This window comes from Cherax quadricarinatus, chromosome 6 (genome assembly GCF_038502225.1).
Source record: "Cherax quadricarinatus isolate ZL_2023a chromosome 6, ASM3850222v1, whole genome shotgun sequence".
Taxonomy (NCBI): domain Eukaryota; kingdom Metazoa; phylum Arthropoda; class Malacostraca; order Decapoda; family Parastacidae; genus Cherax; species Cherax quadricarinatus.
The window spans coordinates 11,696,359-11,720,206 of NC_091297.1; the positions used below are offsets into that span (position 1 = coordinate 11,696,359).

At 38.5% G+C, this 23,848-nt stretch overlaps 1 protein-coding gene across 1 annotated transcript in view; it reads left to right on the top strand.

Annotated features, from left to right (window-relative positions):
- LOC128692134 (FAST kinase domain-containing protein 1, mitochondrial) overlaps positions 1–23,848 on the top strand; it is a 122,831-nt gene that overhangs the window by 68,864 nt on the left and 30,119 nt on the right. Inside the window, exons 6-7 of the mRNA XM_070105275.1 lie at positions 17,505–17,628; positions 21,722–21,835. Coding sequence (XP_069961376.1) covers positions 17,505–17,628; positions 21,722–21,835 — 238 coding nt within the window. The remainder of the gene's footprint in view (positions 1–17,504; positions 17,629–21,721; positions 21,836–23,848) is intronic.

Below are 23,848 nucleotides of genomic sequence, written 5' to 3' on the forward strand. Positions count from 1 at the left end.
TATCTTTTCATAAGAAAAAATATATTTTTTTTTTTAAATTTTGGCGACCCTGAGAACAAGTCTCGGAGAGGGCCTGTCGACCCTCAAAGGGTTAATATAATTCACCTGAAGGAATGCCATTTGCAGTTACTCCACTCACTGTAAATTTGTTTACAAAATATAATTTTGAAAATGTATGAATACAGTGGAACCTCGGCTTACGAACTTAATCTGTTCCGTGACCTTATTCGTATCCTGATTTGTTTGTATGCTGAGTCAATTTTCCTCATTTAAGTTAATTGAAATGCAATTAATCCGTTCCAGCCTCTCAGGAGGCATGACAAAATAGCACTAATATCAACTGTACGACTTATTTATCTATCAAAATTGATCTAATATGACATAATAAACAATATTAATGACATAGAAACATGATATATACTCTAGAATGAATAAAATAGGCCATAATATGGTGAGTGATGGTGATGCCAGCGCATCTGCCCTTTACTCTCCCACTCAAGTATCTTCCCAGTCCATAACCCCACACCTAGCTTGTGTTTATCTATGATTAATGATGAGGTTGTTACATATGTAACCACAGGTGTGGTCAAGACAGATGTATATACAGATCTCCCTCCACATTTGCAAGGGTTAGGGGGACCAAGAACCTCACAAATGTTGAAAAATCGCAAATGTTTGGTGCACAAATGTATTGTAGGGAAATGTAATAATAGCATTTACTTGACCTAACAATACTGCTTCCTTAACCTATTGAACCATGAACAATCATAAAACCCATGAAAACATCATAAAATATTGTACTAGTGCCAGCCCTTTGGTAAAGAAGGTGAGAAAGACTATAGAATTCAAGAAAGAACTCGTAGCAGAGTACCAAAGTGGAGGAGGAAGAGAGAAGGGAGAATGTGCCTTCTTCAGTGATTCAGTGATTCTATGATATGTTTGATACTAAAGCAGCACGAGTCAATAAAGGCTATAGCACCAGCCAGCGACAAAGTGTAGCATTAACAGTGTATCAGGTAAGTTAAGCGATTAATCGATAGAAAAAGGACAGCACGAAACTAATTCCTCCAGCGTTATTGGAGGTATATAGGGCGACTGACAACACTACCGCCTCTGCTGCCACCTTCACCACCACTATGTAAGGGTTATGCTCTCAGTGGCCCTTATACACCCAACAACAACAACAACACAACACCACTCATGACATACGTAATGACATATTTTATTCATTCTAGAGTATATGTCTTGTCTCTATGTTATTAATATTGTTTATGTGATATTAGATCACTTGTGTTATATAAATAAGCCATAGAGTTAATATTAGTGTCATATTGAAGGACTATCTTGTCCTGTCTCCAAACAAACTCTGCCGCCACCACAGTTCCTAACATACGTAATGACATACATGTATTTTAAATATGATTGGGCGGCTGGCCATTTGCAAATGTTTGAAGCCTGCTAAAGTGGAACTCGCAAACATGGAGGGAGACCTGTATAGGTGAAGATGTGGTGGTGGCGGCCACAGTGGTGGTGAGGTGCCTCACTCTCTGCTGCTGCCTTCTTTGTTTCTTTAGCTTTTTTCATAGTTTCTAATCGCTTCCTGAGCTTCTTGTTGATTGCATGCGAATACTGTCCCTGAGTGAGTCATCGTGTAAGAAATTTGTACAATACAGTATTAGACAAAATACACGTCCCAAGGGTCTGCTGCGGTCACTCAGAGTGGCACACCTCCTCTTCCTAGAGGGTTACCGAGAGGGTTACCAATTTGCATTTTGAAGCATTTGGCACAAAAATACGAAAAAAAAATATGAAAAATGTCTAAAAATGACATATTATTATTTATTTTTTTATTTATTAACACATCGGCCAATTCCCACCAAGGCAGGGTGGCCCGAAAGAGAAAAGCTTTCATCATTCACTCCATCATTGTCTTGCTAGAGGGGTGCTTTACACAACAGTTATAAAACTGCAACATTAACACCCCTCCTTCAGAGTGCAGACACTGTACTTCCCATCTCCAGGACTCAAGTTCGGGCTGCCGGTTTCCCTGAATCCCTTCATAAATGTTACTTTGCTCACACTCCAACAGCACGTCAAGTATTAAAAACCATTTATCTCCATTCATTCCTATCAAATATGCTCACGCATGCTTGCTAGAAGTCCAAGCCCCTCGCACACAAAACCTCCTTTATCCCCTCCCTCCAACCCTTCCTAGGATGACCCCTACCCTGCCTTCCCTCCACTACAGATTTATACACTCTCAAAGTCATTCTGTTTTGTTCCATTCTCTCTACATGTCCGAACCACCTCAGCAACCCCTCCTCAGCCCTCTGGATAATATTTTTGGTAATCCCACACCTTCTCCTAATTTCCAAACTACGAATACTCTGCATTATATCCACACCACACATTGCCCTCAGACATGACATCTCCACTGCTTCCAGCCTCCTCCTCATTGCAACATTCATCACCCATGCTTCACACCCATACAGGAGTGTTGGTACAATTGTACTCTCACATGAGGCCTGGTCTCAGACCAGGGCTGCAGGGGTGTTGACCCCTGAAACCCTCTCCAGGTAAACTCCAGGTCATACATTCCCCTCTTTGCTTCCATGGACAAAGTTCTTTGTCTCCACAGACTCCTAAGTGAACCACTCACCCTTTTTCCCTCATCAATTCTATGATTCACCTCATCCTTCATAGACCCATCTGCTGACACATCCACTCCTAAATATCTGAATACATTCACCTCCTCCATACTCTCCCTTCAATTTGATATCCAATCTTTCGTCACCTAATCTTTTTGTTATCCTCATCACCTTACTCTTTCCTATATTCACTTTTAATTTTCTTCTTTTACATACCCTACCAAATTCATCCACCAACCGCTGCAACTTCTCTTCAGAATGTCCCAAAAGCACAGTGTCATCAGCAAAGAGCAACTGTGACATCTCCCACTTTGTGTTTGATTCTTTATATTTTAACTCCACATCTCTCTTACAACCCCATCTATAAATATATTGAACAACCACGGTGACATCACACATTATTATTTTTTTTGTTTTTTAACAAGTCGGCCGTCTCCCACCGAGGCAGGGTGACCCAAAAAAGAAAGAAAATCCCCAAAAAGAAAATACTTTCATCATCATTCAACACTTTCACCACACTCGCACATTATCACTGTTTTTGCAGAGGTGCTCAGAATACAACAGTTTAGAAGCATACACATATAAAGATACACAACATATCCCTCCAAACTGCCAATATCCCAAACCCCTCCTTTAACCCTTTGACTGTTTTCGATGTATAAATACGTCTTACGAGCCAATGTTTCTGACGTATATATACTCAATAATTCTAGCAGCTTCAAATCAATCGGGAGAAAGCTGGTAGGCCCACATGTGAGAGAATGGGTCTGTGTGGTCAGTGTGCACCACATAAAAAAAATCCTGCAGCACACATTGCGTAATGAGAAAAAAAAAACTTTGATCGTTTTTTTGGAATAAAACGCCGACTTTGAGGTGTATTTTCGTATAGTATTTATCGTTGTATTCGCGTTTTCATGGTCTTAGGTGATAAAATGGAAAACATATTACAGAAATAGAGATGATTTTCATTACTTTGATGATGAAAACGACCTTGAAACTGAGCTCAAAGTAGCGGAAATGTTCGATTTTTACCAATGTTCAGGAGTAAATAAATCACACCACATGTCCAATACACGTCAACTGGGGAGTCTAATATTCTTTCACTAGTGCACTGATATTATTCATACCATTTTTACAATAATGCAGTAGTCTGCATAACAGTAAATTTTGTATTTTTTTGTATGAATAAAAAATCAAAATAGAAAGCAATAATAATATAAGAGGGGCCTAGAGATGTGACTAATGAACAGAGCATATGTTATTTTAGTTCCAATAATGTCTACCTTGTTTATTCTGGACCCTATTTTGAAATTGGCATCTTTTTTAGTTTGCATGAAATTGGCCAAATTGCCAATTTCTGACCACCATATTGGGTAGTCCAAATTAGTAAATGGGAGGTTTCTTGTACTCACCTGATAGATAAAATGGAGTTCTAAAGAAATAGCTATGAGTTTGGTCAACTGGAACAATGGAATTGGCTGAAAATAGGGCTCAAAGTCGGCGAAATCGCCGATATGCATATGTCACCGAGACCGCTAACTTTGCGGGAGCATAATTCCATGAGTTTTCGGCCAAATTTCGAACTTTTGGTGTCATTACCATCGGGAAAAGATTCTCTATCATTTCATAAGAAAAAATAATTTTTTTTTTTTTTCAAAAATTGAGCGACATAGAATGACAGTTTCAGAAAGGGGCCTGAAACAGTCAAAGGGTTAAAGTGCAGGCATTGTACTTCCCATTTCCAGGACTCAAGTCCGACTATATGAAAATAACCGGTTTCCCTGAATCCCTTCACTAAATATTACCCTGCTCACACTCCAACAGATCGTCAGGTCCCAAGTACCATTCGTCTCCATTCACTCCTATCTAACACGCTCACACACGCTTGCTGGAAGTCCAAGCCCCTTGCCCACAAAACCTCCTTTACCCCCTCTCTCCAACCCTTTCGAGGACGACCCCTACCCCGCCTTCCTTCCCCTATAGATTTATATGCTTTCCATGTCATTCTACTTTGATCCATTCTCTCTAAATGACCAAACCACCTCAACAACCCCTCTTCTGCCCTCTGACTAATACTTTTATTAACTCCACACCTTTTCCTAATTTCCACACTCCGAATTTTCTGCATAATATTTACACCACACATTGCCCTTAAACAGGACATCTCCACTGCCTCCAACCGTCTCCTCGCTGCTGCATTTACCACCCAAGCTTCACACCCATATAAGAGTGTTGGTACTACTATACTTTCATACATTCCCTTCTTTGCCTCCATAGATAACGTTTTTTGACTCCACATATACCTCAACGCACCACTCACCTTTTTTCCCTCATCAATTCTATGATTAACCTCATCCTTCATAAATCCATCCGCCGACACATCAACTCCCAAGTATCTGAAGACATTCACTTCTTCCATACTCCTCCTCCTCAATTTGATATCCAGTTTTTCTTTATCTAAATCATTTGACACCCTCATCACCTTACTCTTTTCTATGTTCACTTTCAACTTTCTACCTTTACACACATTCCTAAACTCATCCACTAACCTTTGCAATTTTTCTTTAGAATCTCCCATAAGCACAGTATCATCAGCAAAAAGTAACTGTGTCAATTCCCATTTTGAATTTGATTCCCCAAAATTTAATCCCACCCCTCTCCCGAACACCCTAGCATTTACTTGCTTTACAACCCCATCTATAAATATATTAAACAACCATGGTGACATTACACATCCCTGTCTAAGACCTACTTTTACCGGGAAGTAGTGTCCCTCTCTTCTACACACCCTAACCTGAGCCTCACTATCCTCATAAAAACTCTTTACAGCATTTAATAACTTACTACCTATTCCATATACAGTGGACCCTCGACTAACGCTATTAATCCGTTCCTGAGAGCTCATCGTTAGTCAAAATAATAGTTAGTCAAGTTAATTTTCCCCATAAGAAATAATGGAAATCAAATTAATCCGTGCAAGACACCCAAAAGTATTGAAAAAAAAAAATTAACACATGAAATATTAATTTTAATACACACAAACTGAAGAAGACATGCACAGTTACATGACACTTACCTTTATGCCTGAAAGCCTCTAAGGCAGCATCCCGGCTGGAGAAGCAACGATAATTAAAATAAAAAAAAAAAATTAAAAAAAATTTAATTTTTGTTTCTTGGGTGGCATTGAAAGTTGGGTTGGTCAAATGTTTGTTAGTGGGATGAATTGTAAAGGACCTGCCTAGTATGGGCCAACAGGCCTGCTGCAGTGTTCCTCCTTTCTTATGTTCTTATGTTCTTTATTGAAGATCTGGTGATGATTGATGGGATGGGAAGAGGGGAGTGTGTTGATGGTCTTAGTGTTTAGAAGGGGAATCCCCTTCCATTAGGACTTGAGGAGGCAAGTCCTTTTTCGGGGTTACTTCCCTTCTTTTAATGCCACTAGGACCAGCTTGAGAGTCACTGGACCTCTGTCGCACAACATATCTGCCCATAGAGGCCTGTACCTCCCATTCCTTTATGACATTCCTAACGTGTTTCACAACATTGTCAGTGTCACCATTAAACACTTGTTCAGGTTTCAGTCCTTCACTGTCTATGTACTCCTTGAATTCCTGCACATATTTTTCAGCTGCTTTTTGGTCCAAACTGGCAGCCTCACCATGCCTTATCACACTATGTATGCCACTACAATTCTTAAATCTCTCAAACCAACCTTTGCTGGCCTTAAATTCACTCACATCACCACTAGTTGCTGGCATTTTTCTAATTAAATCGTCATGCAACTTCCTAGCCTTTTCACATATGATCGCTTGAGAGATGCTATCTCCTGCTATCTGTTTTTCGTTTATCAATACCAATAACAGTCTCTCAACATTTCTATCACTTGCGATCTCAGTTTCGAAAACATAGTTGCACCTTTGGCAAGAACAGCTTCCTTGATTGCCGTTTTCTTGGCCACAATAGTAGCGATGGTTGATTGGGGTTTTGTCTACAGCCTGGCCAGCTCGGAGACATGCACTCCACTTTCATACTTAGCAATGATCTCTTTCTTCATATCCATAGTAATTCTCACCCTTTTTGCTGTAGGGTTGGCGCTAGAAGCTTTCTTGGGGCCCATGGTGACTTATTTTGCAGGTGCAATCACTAAAAAGGCTGTGATAATATGAAATGTTCCGATTGTATGCTTGGAAGCGACCGCGGTGGCTGGCTGGCTTGTAAACACTGGCCAGAAGTGGACACGTCTCAGACGGAAGGAATAGTGTTGGTCAAGTTTTTTAGCGCTAATCGAGGCAAAATTTTTGCAATAAAATGTATCGCTAGTCAGATTTATCGTTAATCGATGCCATCGCTGGTCGAGGATCCACTGTACTTGCAACATCTGCCACATTGCTCCTCTATCCACTCTATCATATGCCTTTTCTAAATCCATAAATGCAATAAAAACTTCCCTACCTTTATCTAAATACTGTTCACATATATGCTTCAATGTAAACACTTGATCTACACATCCCCTACCCACTCTGAAACCTCCTTGCTCATCCGCAATCCTCCATTCTGTCTTACCTCTAATTCTTTCAATTATAACCCTACCGTACACTTTTCCTGGTATACTCAGTAAACTTATTCCTCTATAATTTTTACAGTCTCTTTTGTCCCCTTTCCCTTTATATAAAGGGACTATACATGCTCTCTGCCAATCCCTAGGTACCTTCCCCTCTTTCATACATTTATTAAACAAAAGTACCAACCACTCCAACACTATATCCCCCCCTGCTTTTAACATTTCTGTCATGATCCCATCAGTTCCAGCTGCTTTACCCCCTGTCATTTTACGTAATGCCTCACGTACCTCCATTATTATTATTATTATTACTATTATATTGTATTACTATTATTATAATTATTATTAGTAGTAGTACATACAGTGGACCCCCTGAGTTTTGTGATTAATCCATTCCAGAGAATCTGCCGATTGGCTAAATTCACGAATGGTGAAACCATTTTCCCCATAAGAAATAATATAAACCCAATTACAGTGGACCCCCGACCAATGGCAGCATCAACTAACACCAAATTCATCTAACGGCACTCTTTGGCATAAAAATATTGGCTCTACCAATGGCGAAAAACTCATCTAACAGCTTTCGTCCCTAATGTGTCCATGCGGCCAGAGCTCAGCCTGAGTGGGCCCAGTCACTCCAAGACTCAGTGTGCCAATGTTTACAAGCCATTGTGGTCGATTCCACTTGTACCTGCAATATATTTTGTATTATTCCAGTGTTTTTAGTGCTTGTAACCACTAAATAAGCCACCATGGGCACCTATTAAGCTTCTAGTGCCAAGCCTGTGGTAAAAAGGGTGAGAATTACAATGGAAATGAAGAAAGAGATCATTGAAAAATATGAAAGTGGAGTGCATATGTCCGAGTTGGAAAGGCTATTTATTTATTTAGTTATTAATATGAACATGATACATTGAAGTACAAAAAATACAGTGATTGAGTGTAACATGCCAAAGCCCCTTGAATGCAGAGCATTATGGGCAGGCTGAAAATTAACTTAAGATTAACTAAGCAATGATATATTCAGTGGTAAACATTATTGTACCATCAGTACTATCTTGGCGAACAGAAAGGCAATCAAGGAAGCTATTGTTGCGAAAGGTGCAAGTATGTTTTCAAAACGGAGACTGCAAATAATTGAAGAGGTGGAGAGACAGTTGTTGGTGTGGATAAATGAAAAGCAGTTATTAGGAGATAGTGTGTCTCAGTCAATAATATGAAAGGCAAAGCAGTTGCATGATGATCTCGTTAGGAAAATGCCTCAAATAATGATGATATTGATGAATTTAAGGCCAGCAAAGGCTGGTTTGAGAGATTTAAGAATCGTAGCAGCATACACAGTGTGGTAAGGCATGGTGAGGCTGCCAGTTCAGACAAAAAAGCGGCTGAAAAATATGTGCAGGACAACAAGTATTTAATTGTGACGAAACAGGCCTGTTTTGGAAGAAAATGCCAAACAGGACCTACATTACTCAGGAGGACATAAGCCTATGAAAGACAGGCTGGCATTAATGTTGTGTAGTAATGCTAGTGGTGACTGCAGAGTGAAGCTTTATTGGTGTATCACTCTGAAACTCCCAGAGTGCTCAAGAAAAACAATATTGTCAAGGGTAATTTGTGTGTGCTGTGGAGATAAGACACTAAGGCATGGGTCACTAGGGAAATTTTCATGGACTGGTTTTATGGTGTGTTTGACCCCACTGTGAAAAATTACCTCCTGGAAGAGAAATTGTCACTAAAGTGCCTCCTGTTAATGGACAATGCTCCTGCTCATCCTCACGACTTGCAAGAGCAAATTGTGGGGGAGTTTAGCTTTGTTAAAGTGAAGTTTTTGCCTCCTAATACAACTCCTCTCCTCCAGCCCATGGACCAGCTGGTCATTTCAAACTTCAGAAAACTACACAAAAGCAGTGTTTCAAAAATGCTTTGAAGTGACCTCAGACACCAAATTGACCCTAAGAGAGTTTTGGAAAGATCACTTCAGTATCCTCAGTTGCATAAACCTTATAGGTAAGGCTTGGGAGGGAGTGACTTGCAGGACTTTGAACTCTGTTTGGAGAAAATTGTGGCCACAATGTGTACAAGAGAGGGATTTTGAAGGGTTTGGGGCTAACCCTTAGGAGCTTATGCCAGTTGTGGAATCAGTTGTGTTATTGGGGAAGTCCATGGGTTGGAGGTTTGTGGCAAGGATGTGGAAGAGTTGGTGCAGAGTGACGATGAAGAACTAACCACTACAGAGCTGCAAGAGCTTGAGATGCAACAACAACAAATCACAGCTCAGGCATGTGCTTCAGAGCAGGAGGAAGAGAGATGGAGGAAGTTGCCTTCGTCAAGGATTAACCCTTTCAGGGTCCGTCCCGTAGATCTACGGCTTTACGGTGAGTGTCCAAACCGTAGATCTACGCCATGAGCTCAGCTCACTCTGATAAACTGTGAGTGGTACATTTGGGCCTAGATATGAGAGAATACATCTATGTGGTATGTGTGCACCACATAAAACAGATCCTGCAGCACACTGTGTATAATGAGAGAAAAAAACTGAAATCATGATTTTTCGATTAAAACAGCAACTTTGCAGTGTTTTTTCGTATGTTTTTTATAGTTGTATTTGCGATTTCTTGGTCTCATTTGATAGAATGGAAGACATATTGCAGAAATAGAGATGATTTTGATTGGTTTTAGCACTGGAAATGGCTTGAAACTGAGCTCAAAGTAGCAGAAATGTTAAATTTTTGCCGATATTCAAGAGTAAACAAACGACCTCACACATCTAATACACGTCAGCTGGTGGGTCTAATATACATTCACAAATATGGTGATGATATTTATACAATTATTACAGTATTGCATAACAGTAAATCTTCTATTTTTTGGTGTGAATAAAAATTCATTATGTGAATAAAAAATCAAAATGGAATTTATTTGTAAAGCCTCAAAATGTAACTAATGAACAGAGGAAATGTTAGTTTAGTTCCAGGAATACCTACATTGTTTATTCTGGAGCCTATTTTGAAATTGGAATATTTTGAACTTTGTGTTAAATTGGCCAAATTAACAATTTCCGATCACTTTATTTTGTAGTTGAAACAGTTGATTTGGCGATTTCTTGTGCTCAATCGATAGAATAGAAGTAATACTAGTGAAATAGCTAAGAATTTGGTTGATTGGAATAATGTAATTGGCCTAAAATGGGAGTCAAAGTCGGCAAAATCGCCGACTCGTAAATATCGCTGACACATCAAAATTCGCGAGAGCATAATTTCGTCAATTTTCCACCAAATTTCGTACTTTTTGTTTTATTACCTTCACAAAAAGATTCTCTACGATTTCATAAGAAAAAATAACAAATTTTTTTTTTTAAATTCTTGGACACTGGACACTTGGAGACTTCAGATTTTGGCCTTGGACCCTGAAAGGGTTAAGGAAATGTGTACAATGTTTATGAAGGTGCAAGCATTTATGGATGAATTTTATCCTGTCACAGCTGTTGCAAGTCTTATTTTTGCAACATGTACAATGACACTCTTGTGTCCCATTTTAGGGAAATCCTAAGGGCACGTGAGAAACAGAGCTCTCTGGACAGATATTTTGTGTGACAGGGGTCCAGTGACTCTCAAGCTGGTCCTAGTGGCATTAAAAAACCAAGAAGGGAGGTAACCCCACCAAAGGACTTGGTACCTGAAGTCTTTATGGAAGGGGAGTCCCCTTCTAAACAATAGAAAACCTGAATCTCCCCTGCTGCTGGCACATCACTCATCAACAACTCCACAATAAAGGTAAGTGGCATTTAATTATTGCTTATTTTGCATATACCATTCGTTTCTGTGTAGGGAAATGTATATTTCATGTAAAAAAAAAATTATTTTGTTTAATACTTTTGGGTGTCTGGAATGGATTAATTCTATTTCCATTATTTCTTATAGGGAAAATTAATTTGACTAACATTGGTTGAGGGTCCACTGTAATCCGTTTCAGACACCCAAAAATATTAACAAACAATAAGTTTTTTTAAATATTAAATGTAGATTTACATACAGAAAACAACGACAAATAAATATAAAGCACTAATAAAATGGATAAATGAACATTTAACATCACACTTACCTTTATTGAAGACACTTATTGGTGTATGGAAGACAGATAGGAGGGGAGAGGAGGGGCGAGAGGGAGGCGAGTTTATTATGCTTCCCACTACAGACAGCATACTCCACCAATATTCAAAACTCTAAACCTACTCGCCGTACAGAACATCCATACTTATTATTGTACCTACTACATACATAAAACACTTAACTCAGTTATAAACCCTCCCCTCAAACGTCTCCTTACCAACCTCAACAGAACACATGACCATAACACAAGGCACAGGTCACTCTTTGATGTTCCTCGTGTCCATCTCACACTATGCAAAAACTCAATGCACATAAAAGGCCCAAAAATCTGGAATTCATTACCTGTGAATATAAAAGAAACACTGTTTATAAATTCAAGTCTCTTCTTAAAAATCGCTTACTCACCCACAACTAAATAAATACTGAATAATTGTATCTCATAACTGTTTAACCTGTGACCCTATCAAACTTTTTTTTTTAATTACATTACCTAACAGAATACTCCAATGCACAGCAACTCAGTAAATGACGATATGACCTGTCTTTGAAATACTCATTTGTGCTTAATTGTTTTTGTTTACTATAATTTTTACCACTGAATATATCATTGCTTAGTTAATCTTAAGTTAATTTTAAGCCAGCCCATAATGCTCTGCATACATGGGGCTTTTGGCATGTTACACTTAACCACTGTATTTCTTTGTACTTTTATGTATCATGTCCAAATTAATAATAAATAAATAAATAAATAAATATGATGCTAATATCATCTGTATGGCTTATTTATCTAATATGACATAATAAACAATATTAATAATGTAGAAACATGATATATGCTCTAGAATGAATAAAATATATCATAACATATGTGAGGAGTAAGTGGTGGTGGTTGTGTTGTTGGGTTTATAAGGGCCACTGGGAGAAGCCATACATATTAGTGGTAGTGGAGGCGGCAGGAGAAGCAACGTAATTTATAAATAAGAAATATTTACACTTAATTTATAAATAAGAAATATTTACACTTTATAAATAAGAAATATTTACACTTACCTTGGAGGAAATGTTAGTTTAATTAGTTAGTTTGATGGAGGAGATGCTGGCAGAGGTTTAGGGTGGTGGAAGATAGCAGGGCAGCGTATGTTCAGTGGCTCTTTACACCTCCAACAACACGGAGTTACTTTCGTGTCGTTTTTCTATTGCTTAATCGCTTAACTTACTTGCTGCACTATTAATTCTACACTTTATCACTGGCTGGTGCTATAGCCTTTATCGATACCTGCTGCTTTAGTATCATACATGTTGTAGAATCACTGAAGAAGGCACATTCTCCCCTATCTTCCTCCTCCACTTTGGTACTTTGCTACGAGTTTTTTCTTGAATTCTATCTTGTTTCTTTCCTTCTTTACCAAAGGGCTGGCACTAGGAGCTTTCTTTGGGCCTATGGTGGCTTATTTAGCAGTTGCAAGCACAAAAAGCAATGGATTATTATGAAATGTGTCATATGAACCTGTGGGGTGATGGTCACTCTCCCACAAATCATGGTGGGGCGTTCATAAGCCAAGGTTCCACCGTATTGTTAATATAACCTTTCAAGTCTAGTTATCACACAGTAAGAGTAGTTGCCTATGTCTGTATGATATGTAGTGTAATGACAAGTCTGTGGACAGATTACAGTACACAGTGTTCTACATAGGTTATTCTTTGTAATAAAAATAGTTATTATCTCCTTAGAATACACAGTAAATGTGTAGAAGGTGTAGGAGTTATTACTGTACCTTCTTTTGTAACCTGTTTCATTGTTCTACCACTCTGTGAAGGCCTTTATCTTTTTAGCACCTCCCTTTCTTCCTGTTTATGTATTAAGAAATCTTAAGATATTTTTTTGTATTCTTTTTTGTATTCTCTTATAATCTTGTATAAGTTTATCCTGTCTCCTCTTTTCCTCCAGTCAGTCAGTGAGGACACATCCAATCCTTTCAGCTCTTTTTTATAACTTAGACTTTTTTTGTTCTGGGAGAAATTTTGTAGTACAGCCTCTCCTCACTTGTTTACTGACGACTCAGACTTACGACGGGTTCTCTGACAAGTATGGATGCCTAAATATAATTAGAGCTGATTTCCTCTATTACAACATACAGTACAGTGCTGTATAAGCATTTAAAAATATACCAGAAATGTTATAAATGGTGCAAAGGTGACATTAAAACAATATCAAAGATGGATAACACAAACCCACTACCATTAAAGTATTCTCCTCACTTAGTGACAATTCGTTTACTGACGTGGTCTTAGGAATGGAACTCCGTCATTAAGTGAGGAGAGGCTATATTCTACATCTTAGAACTATTTCTAGGTTATCCATGTTTTTAAGGTGCAAACACCATACCACCATCACATATTCAATTTTACTTTTAACATATGTGGTGAATAATGTATTTCAACATTACCCCATACATATATCTAAAGGCAGTTTTATAGTTTGCCAGTGTAACATACAAGTTTGTTATGATTTTATTAGTAGGATCTGGTGACAATTTTTTGACTGATGACTCCTGGGTACCTTTCTTTGTCTGATGGTTTAAATAATACTCTGTGTGGCTAAGTTTCACTTTTTCCCCATTTGTATTAAAAGGCACCTGTCAGCATTAAATTTTACCATCCATCAGTTCTACAGTCATTTTTACTTCTGATTTCGAAGAAGATCTTTGCATCATCAGTAAACACGTTCACATAACTTTTATTAGGTCAGGTTAGGTATACCAGGAAACGTGTACGGTAGGGTTATAATTGAAAGAATTAGAGGTAAGACAGAATGTAGGATTGCGGATGAGCAAGGAGGTTTCAGAGTGGGTAGGGGATGTGTAGATCAAGTGTTTACATTGAAGCATATATGTGAACAGTATTTGGATAAAGGTAGGGAAGTTTTTATTGCATTTATGGATTTAGAAAAGGCATATGATAGAGTGGATAGAGGAGCAATGTGGCAGATGTTGCAAGTATATGGAACAGGTGGTAAGTTACTAAATGCTGTAAAGAGTTTTTATGAAGATAGTGAGGCTCAGGTTAGGGTGTGTAGAAGAGAGGGAGACTATTTCCTGGTAAAAGTAGATCTTAGACAGGGATGTGTAATGTCACCATGGTTGTTTAATACATTTATAGATGGGGTTGTAAAAGAAGTAAATGTTAGGGTGTTCAGGAGAGGGGTGGGATTAAAATATTGGGAATCAAATACAAAATGGGAATTGACACAGTTACTTTTTGCTGATGATACTGTGCTTATGGGAGATTCTAAAGAAAAATTGCAAAGGTTAGTGGACGAGTTTGGGAGTGTGTGTAAAGGTATAAAGTTGAAAGTGAACATAGAAAAGAGTAAGGTGATGAGGGTATCAAATGATTTAGATAAAGAAAAATTGGATATCAAATTGGGGAGGAGGAGTATGGAAGAAGTGAATCTTTTCAGATACAGTGGTCCCTCGCTTTTCGTAGTTCTCGGCAATCGTAAATTTCGCCAATCGTAGGGGTATTTTCGTATAAACATGGACTCGCTTTTCATAGGTTGACTCGCGAATAGTAGTTCGTCCAGGACGCTTACGCATGGTGGGAGCCGGGGAGGCCTTCCTACCCAGCCAGTCTGGCATTGTTTACCAGTGAGTGAAGGTAACCTCAAGTGCTCCTACGAAATATTTCATAATATTCCACTCATTTTAGTGCTTGCAAATACTAAATAAGCTACCATGGCTCCAAAGAAAGCTAGTGCCAAGCCTGTGGTAAAGAAGGTGAGAAATATGTACAGTGACAAAGTCTTGTACCATTTTAGGGAAGTGTTAAAGAGACGCAAGAAACAGAGCTCTCTCCACAGTTACTTTGCGAGACAGGACTAGAGTGACTCTCAAGGTGGTCCTAGTGGCATTAAGAAACAGAGAAGAGAAGCAACCCCAGAGAAGCAATTGGTACCTGAGGTGTTGCTGGAAGGGGATTCCCTTCCAAACTGTAAACAATCCAATCTCTCTCCTCCTCCAGTCTCCCATACACTAAGAAGAATCTCCAATAAAGGTAAGTGTTATGCTGTTAATGTTTCATTCATCATTTCCCATTGTATTGTTTATGTACTACATGTATATTTCATGTAAAAATTTTTTTTGTTTTAACACTTTTGAGTGTCAGAAACGGATTAATTGTATTTACATTATTTCTTATGGGGAAAATTGATTCGCAAATCGTAAATTTCGTTTATAATAGCTCCTCCAGGAACGGATTAATTACAAAAAACGAGGGACCACTGTACTTGGGAGTTGACGTGTCGGCGGATGGATTTATGAAGGATGAGGTTAATCATAGAATTGATGAGGGAAAAGAGATGAGTGGTGCGTTGAGGTATATGTGGAGTCAAAAAACGTTATCTATGGAGACAAAGAAGGGAATGTATGAAAGTATAGTAGTACCAACACTCTTATATAGGTGCGAAGCTTGGGTGGTAAATGCAGCAGCGAGGAGACGGTTGGAGGCAGTGGAGATGTCCTGCTTAAGGGCAATGTGTGGTGTAAATATTATGCAGAAAATTCGGAGTGTGGAAATTAGGAAAAGGTGTGGAGTTAATAAAAGTATTAGTCAGAGGGCAGAAGAGGGGTTGTTGAGGTGGTTTGGTCATTTAGAGAGAATGGATCAAAGTAGAATGACATGGAAAGCATATAAATCTATAGGGGAAGGAAGGCGGGGTAGGGGTCGTCCTTGAAAGGGTTGGAGAGAGGGGGTAAAGGAGGTTTTGTGGGCGAGGGGCTTGGACTTCCAGCAAGCGTGCGTGAGCGTGTTAGATAGGAGTGAATGGAGACGAATGGTACTTGGGACCTGACAATCTGTTGGAATGTGAGCAGGGTAATATTTAGTGAAGGGATTCAGGGAAACCGGTTATTTTCATATAGTCGGACTTGAGTCCTGGAAATGGGAAGTACAATGCCTGCACTTTAAAGGAGGGGTTTGAGATATTGGCAGTTTGGAGGGATATGTTGTGTATCTTTATACGTATATGCTTCTAAACTGTTGTATTCTGAGCACCTCTGCAAAAACAGTGATAATGTGTGAGTGTGGTGAAAGTGTTGAATGATGATGAAAGTATTTTCTTTTTGGGGATTTTCTTTCTTTTTTGGGTCACCCTGCCTCGGTGGGAGACGGCCGACTTGTTGAAAAAAAAAAAAAAAAGGTAGGTTCGTCATGAAACAGGACGAGTGTTCCTTGACGTGGGTCTTAATCATATGATGACTCGCTGCTGGAGCTTTTGGTTATCTGACTGAAGCCTTCCACTGACTTACCGCTCCACCCCTTTAAAAATTATGGTTATGATTATAGCCATTGATTATTATCATTATTTTTTCTTCCATGTTATTTGTATAAATTATCAACATTATTAGTGCAAATACCAATTTCTTTGGCACCCTTCTAGTAACATTACCCCATGAAGATATTGTGTCTTTTATCACTTTACATTTTTCTTTCATCAAGGAAACCTCTCCTCCATTGTAATAGTTTGCCTTTTATTCATCCTTTTTTCTTTTGTTTTCAAATGAATCTCATGAGGAAGTCTCTCCAAAATTATCTTCAAATGTAAATAATTGCAATCTACCTATCTATTTTGTTCCTGAATAGTTTTTGTGACTTTGCCATAGTAACTTAATAAATTTGATGTACAGTAATTTGCTGATCAAAAAGCAAAGTGTGTGCTGGTTGTTAGTTCTCTGCTGTGTCAATATTTTATTCAGTTTTCTCTAATGGCTTTTGTCAGTATTTTCACAACAGTGTTTGTCAATGAGAAAGGCTTGTTGTTTAGAGGATACTCCCTGTCAACTTTTTTAAATAAGTCTGGTAATGTGCACTCTTGCAAGTCTTGTGAAGTGCTCGAGTGTAAAACTGGTATGTTCATGATTATATATGACTGTTGATGTACTTGATTGTAAGGCTGATGATGTACATTCCCAGAATAAGATGGCAGTGTACATGTTGCTGGTTCAAGAGGACACCATTCAGTAAAGCTCTATATGGTGATTACTTTAAAATTTACTGTACAATTTTCACCAGAAAGAATATAAAGACATATTTCTTTTGAGTTTTTTAAATGGGTGCTAAATTTAGTTTACATACACTATCTACATCTTCCAGTTAATGAAAATATTCCAATTTATTTTTTAAAAGGCTAAGTATCCTGCACGTGTGCGTCACATGCTCATGGAGTTAAATCGTGCTGTTTGTATTGACCATCCTGAGGAAAAAATTCCATGGTTTCATGAAAAATACTGTGAAGAACTGTTTCAAACACGTATGTATATTCTTTCTTCAAGTTGGGTAATAATTGACGAGAGCTCAAAAATCATTTACAAAATAAGTGTTCTAATTTGGAGCTTGATTTTCACAAAACATGATTTTGCAGGTTTCTGTATAAAGTTTAGTAATTTCTTTCACATTGATATGTACAGTGTATGGTTTAAATAAGTATATCATTATTATTACTCTAATTATTATTATTATTATCATTATAATCATAACTAAGTGCTAAACCCATAAGGGTCATGCAGCCTAAATAAGCACAGTACCTAGGTAATGGAGATTGAAAGCATGGATGAATTGCTTTGTGAATCATTATTAATACTAATGTTTGCCTATTTGCATGTTTATGGGTCTGGGGGGTCATCACCCCAGTGATCTGTTGGAAAGGAAGTACAGTATTGACAGGCTCCAAGCCATTTAGTGAATGAATTTTTATTTAATTTCTTGCTTGTTAATGTTGTTCTAACTGTACAGTGTAATTTTGTCCTAAAGTAAAATTTGGTAACTATTTCTTGTCATACATACAGTGGTACCTCCACACTTGCGAGCTCATCCACGTGTGAGTTTTTCCAAATACAGCAGTCGCTCAGTTAATTTTTTGCTTCCATATGCGAGCAAAATTTCCATAAGCGAGCAGGCCTCAAGGGAGGTTCCTTGACGCTGGTGAGGGGCTCTTGTTCTTGATCTAGGGAATTGGTCTCATTTGTTTGTTGGACTATATTATTGAAACTTGGACAATGTATGATGGAAAGATGCTTCTTAATGTGCACCAAAAATGAAAGAAATTGGACCATAAATAACGGAGCTCACTTCCAGACACTAGCTGCCCCTTAATGGTATATTTTCATATGATTTTTATGGTTGTATTCTCATTTCTTTGGCCTCATTTGATAGAACGGAAGATATACTACAGATATGATTTTGATTGGTTTCATGATGAAATTGAGCTCAAAGTAGCAGAAATGTTTGATTTTTGCCTATGTTCAAGAGTAAACAAATGATGTCATAGTCCAATATGTGTCCAACTGGCCAGTCTAATAATGGGTTGACATTATTTATACAGTTATTACAATAATGCAGAAGCCTGTATAACAGTAAATCCTCTATTGTTATTAGAATATGTACGTACTAAATAATAATAATAATGTAATAATAATAATATGTGTAATAATAATAATAATATACATAATACAACCATAATAATAATTATAATAATATGTACATACTACTTATAATTTAGGTTGAGCATGCCACCACAAGATGACAGTGCATATCAAAACAAAGATCAGCAGTCCATGTGCGCTTAGCTTACCTCACAGGTGAAGGAATACTCCTGTTTTCCTTACGTTTCATCCAGTTATTTCACTAAGTTTCTTGTTTCTAACCATTGTTCCTAAGAAAGCAAGTCCACAGCAGAGTGCCGAGAAGAAAAAGAGGATGATTACCATGGATTTAAAGCAGGAAATCATTGATAAACATGGACAAGATGCCAGGGCTAAGGACTTTGCCAGACATTACCAATGTACCACTTCTACAATATATACAATACTAAAGCACAAGGAGTCCATAAAGGCTATAGTGCCAGCAAAAGGCATTAAAGTAATGTCTAAACACCAGACCTCTGCCAGTGAACAAATGAAGACTGCTGTTGATGTGGTTGAGGGAGAAGGAGCTCGCCAGAGATACCATGACTGAGGGTATCATCTGTGAGAAGGCATGAGGCATTTACGCTGATTTGCTGCAGAAGACCCCGGGCACTTCAATGGACGAGGCATCACAAACTTCGTTTATAGCCAGTTGGGGCTGGTTCGAAAAGTTTAAAAGGAGGACTGGCATTCACTCTGTCTTCAGGAATGGTGAGGGAGGGAGCTCTGATGTGAAGGCAGCTGAGGATTTTCTCAAAACATTTGCAGAAGTGATAGCAGCTGAGGAATACATTCCTCAGCAAGTCTTCAACCGTGATGAGACGGGGCTCTTCTGGAAGAAGATGCCAAGGAGGACTTACCTAGCTGCAGAGAAGAAGATGCCAGGTCACAAACCCATGAAGTTAGTTAGTTTAATATCTTTATTATGCACCCCATACCCATCCTGTGGGCGGTAGTCAAAAGATTGCAAAGGTACATAATGGGTCCAGTGACTGGACCACAAAGTTATGATAGCTGAACTAGTTACAAAGGTAATGAACTCCAGGTAGATCTGGTCACAATCATGGCAAGTTACAGAGGTAATGAATCAGCTTCACTCCTATACATGGTTACAGTCATGAGCAAATTACAAAGTAATGAAGGACAGGTTAACCCTCGCACTGTGCATAAATGCGAGTGACAATTGCAAGATTAAGCCACTGCTGGTATATATCATTCAGAAAACCCCAGAGCCTTTAAGTCGCATAAGATTCTAAAAGAAAAACTGGACGTTATGTGGAGGGCAAACCCAAAGACATGGGTCACCACACAGTTCTTTGTGGAGTGGGTAAACCTGGTCTTTGGTCCCACCGTTAAGAAGTATCTCCAGGAAAATAACTTACCTCTGCAAGCCCTTCTCGTCCTGGGCAGTGTACCTTCTCACCCACCGAACATCGCAGATGACATGATCAAAGAGTTCAAGTTTATAAAGGTTCTCTACCTTCCACCTAACACCACCCCTATCCTGCAGCCCATGGACCAGTAGGTGATTTCCAGTTTCAAGAAGCTCTTCACCAAGCACCTGTTCCACCGCTGCTTTGGCGTGACAGAGAACAAACTTGACCCTTTGAGAGTTCTGGAAGGACCACTATAACATCATGATATGCCTCAAAATTATAAATATGGCCTGGTAGGATGTTACAAGGAGGACCTTGACCTCTGCATGGAAGAAGCTGTGGCCTGAAGTTGTGTCCGAAAGGGACTGTGAAGGATTTGAACCCAAAGAGCCAGTGGTGAAGGAGATTGTGTCCTTTGGAAAGATCATGGGCATGGAGGTGGATGAAGATGTGAAAGCTCTGATCGAGGGGCACTCCAAGGAGCTGACAATGGAGGAGTTAAATGAACTACATAAGCAGCAGCATCAGGAGGTTTTGCAGAACATTCGTACCGCGGAGGCGCAAGATGTGGAGGAATGTATCTCTACAAGTGAGATAAAGGAAATGTTGGGAATCTGGGAGAGATTATCAGGCTTTATTGAAAGGAAACACCCAGAGAAAGTTTCAAGTGGTCGTGCAGTGGACCTATTTAGTGATGCTTGCATAAATCATTTCCGAAACATTATGAAAAAGAGGAAGAAACAAACCTCCTTGGACAGATTTTTTATTGAAATGCTCTGCAGATGAAAGTGTAACAAGCATGGATAAAAAGCCAAAAATCAGTGACTAGTGAAGTACGTATCATTAAAATAAAAATTGTAGCAGTTAAGTGACGAAGTGCATCATTAACGGTGTAGCAATTAAGTGTACATAGGATCAAGAGTGTATCATTCAGAGAAAGCTTCAAGTGGTCATGCATTGGACCTATTTCATGACGGCATGTGCCAATGTGCCCAGTATCTCTTCTCCATCTCCAAGGTAAATGCTGTATTACTACATAATTTCTTTACATATTATTATTATTATTATTATTATTATTATTATTATTATTATTATTATTTGCCATACAAACACTCCATTTTCTGTTATAATAAAAGCATGGGAAGGTATGTCAGAAGCAATGGCCATGGTGGTGGCCCTATACACAACAGCAACAATCACTGCTGTGCTTCCGCCTCCACTAACACTACTCACATACGTAATATTTCATTTATTCTAGTGTATACATTATGTTTCTATGTTATTAATACTGTTTACGTCATATTAGATGAATTGTGATAGATAAGCCGTATTGATGATATTAGTGAAATATTGAAGTATCTTGTTAGCCTCCTGAGAGCTGGGAATTGATTAATTGCATTTCAGTTAAATGAGGAAAATTGACTCTGCAAATGACCAAATCTGGATGTGAGCAAGGTCACGGAATGGATTAAACTCACAAGTAGAGGTTCCACTATATATATATTCATTGAGAATTTATTGGTATAGTATAGTACATAATAATTATCCAATTTTCTTTGATCAGTTACAGTACCCAATAATGCTTTCAACACTGAGGTTCATCAGGTGCTCTCTCAGGTGATTGGGGGCCCAGAGGTGCTGAGAAGCAATACCAGAACTCATTATTATTATCTTTTGGGTATGTTATTTTAATTATGATATTGTAATACAATTTATGATGTAAACTATAAGAACATTAGACAGTATTGTATAGGTAGTGATATGTCATGAAAAAATTGCTAGGGTAAGCAAATGATACTTAAACTTTTTGGTAAAACTGAAGTATGAATGTTATTAAGTATTATATTCTATAGTACTGGGGTTACAATCTTTCCTCCGTAGGCCATGTGTGTTGTGGGGAGGGGGAGTGACTAAAATACCAGGAGCAAGGGGCTAGTAACCCCTTCTCCTGTATAAATTACTAAATTTAAAAAAAAAAACTTTCGTTTTTCATTTTGGGCCACCCTACCTCGGTGGGATATGGCCAGTGTGTTGAAAGAAGAAGAAGAAAAAGAAGATCGTTTGTTTTTCTTTTAAGGTTACCCTGCCTTAGTGGGAAACAACCAATGTGTTGAAAAAAAAATTGTTTTCATTGATTCATAGCTCACTGGAATTCTTGATTTTTAAGGAAATGACCAGTAACCTTGTCATAAATTTCTTGCTTGCTCTAGGTATTCTGTAATGATTCATTTTCAAGTAATAGAAAGGCAAAGCTTTGCAGTCTGTTTTGACTAAGAATTTCTGCAGTATGTTTTAATTTGTTTTAGAGCAGAGATGAAGATTGAGACATTTATGCAACATATGGGAATATTTATTCAGGAAACGTTTCGCCACACAGTGGCTTCATCAGTCCAATACAAAGTAGAAAGGCGTAAGGAGAGGAGGAGTTTGAGATAATCAGTCCTTCAGCCTGGAGTCGATGTGTTCAGTCCATCAATCTTGTAGAATGTACAGCATAGGGCCATAGACGTGGCTTATATACTGTAGTGAGGTGAGGTGAAGCAGGCGGAGGCGGGGTCATAGTGGTACCATCCACTAGTCGAAGTAGGTCTTCGTCCAAAGGTTGGACAAGTGTTGAAGAATTCTTTGTAACAAGATCCCATGATGCTGCAGTGTCTGACAGATGTGATGAATGGTTTGAAAAACCGACAAGTTGAAGATTGAGACACTTATGCAACATTTGGGAATCTTTATTCAGGAAATGTTTCGCCACACAGTGGCTTCATCAGTCCTATACAAAGTAGAAAGGCGTAAGGAGAGGAGGAGTTTGAGGTAATCAGTCCCTCAGCCTGAAGTCGATGTGCTCAGTCCATCAATCTTGTAGAATGTACAGCATAGGGCCATAGACGTGGCTTATATACTGTATACTGTATACTTATATACTGTCAGACACTGCAGCATCATGGGATCTTGTTACAAAGAATTCTTCAACACTTGTCCAACCTTTGGACGAAGACCTACTTCGACTAGTGGATGGTACCACTATGACCCCGCCTCCTCCTGCTTCACCTCACCTCACTACAGTATATAAGCCATGTCTACGGCCCTATGCTGTACATTCTACAAGATTGATGGACTGAACACATCGACTCCAGGCTGAGGGACTGATTACCTCAAACTCCTCCTCTCCTTACGCCTTTCTAATTTGTATTGGACTGATGAAGCCACTGTGTGGCGAAACGTTTCCTGAATAAATATTCCCATATGTTGCATAAGTTTCTCAATCTTCAACTTGTCGGTTTTTCAAACCATTAATCACTAAGCAGAGATGTTGTGCTCTACAAATGCAGTAAGTGCTGGAGTCATTGATTCACAAAGGCAAGCTAGCTACTTCACTGTATTCTTTCTCCAAGTTATTTACCTTTATAAAACTTAAAATTTGTGTTATAGTTGTATATTTGAATTCTTCTGACCTGTAAATAACTCAAAGTTGTGATTTCGTTCATAAAAATCAAAGAAAATGAAAAGCAAGTTTTCATTTTTTTAACAAACTGGTCATCTCCCAATAAGGTAGTGTGTTTCCTCTTCCCCTACCAAAAGGATGATTCACTCATTCAGTGTCTTGCCAAAAGTATTCTGACATCACATTTCAGAGGGTCCTCTGAACTGCAACATCTTCATTCCTCCTTAGAATGTAGGCACTGTACTTCTA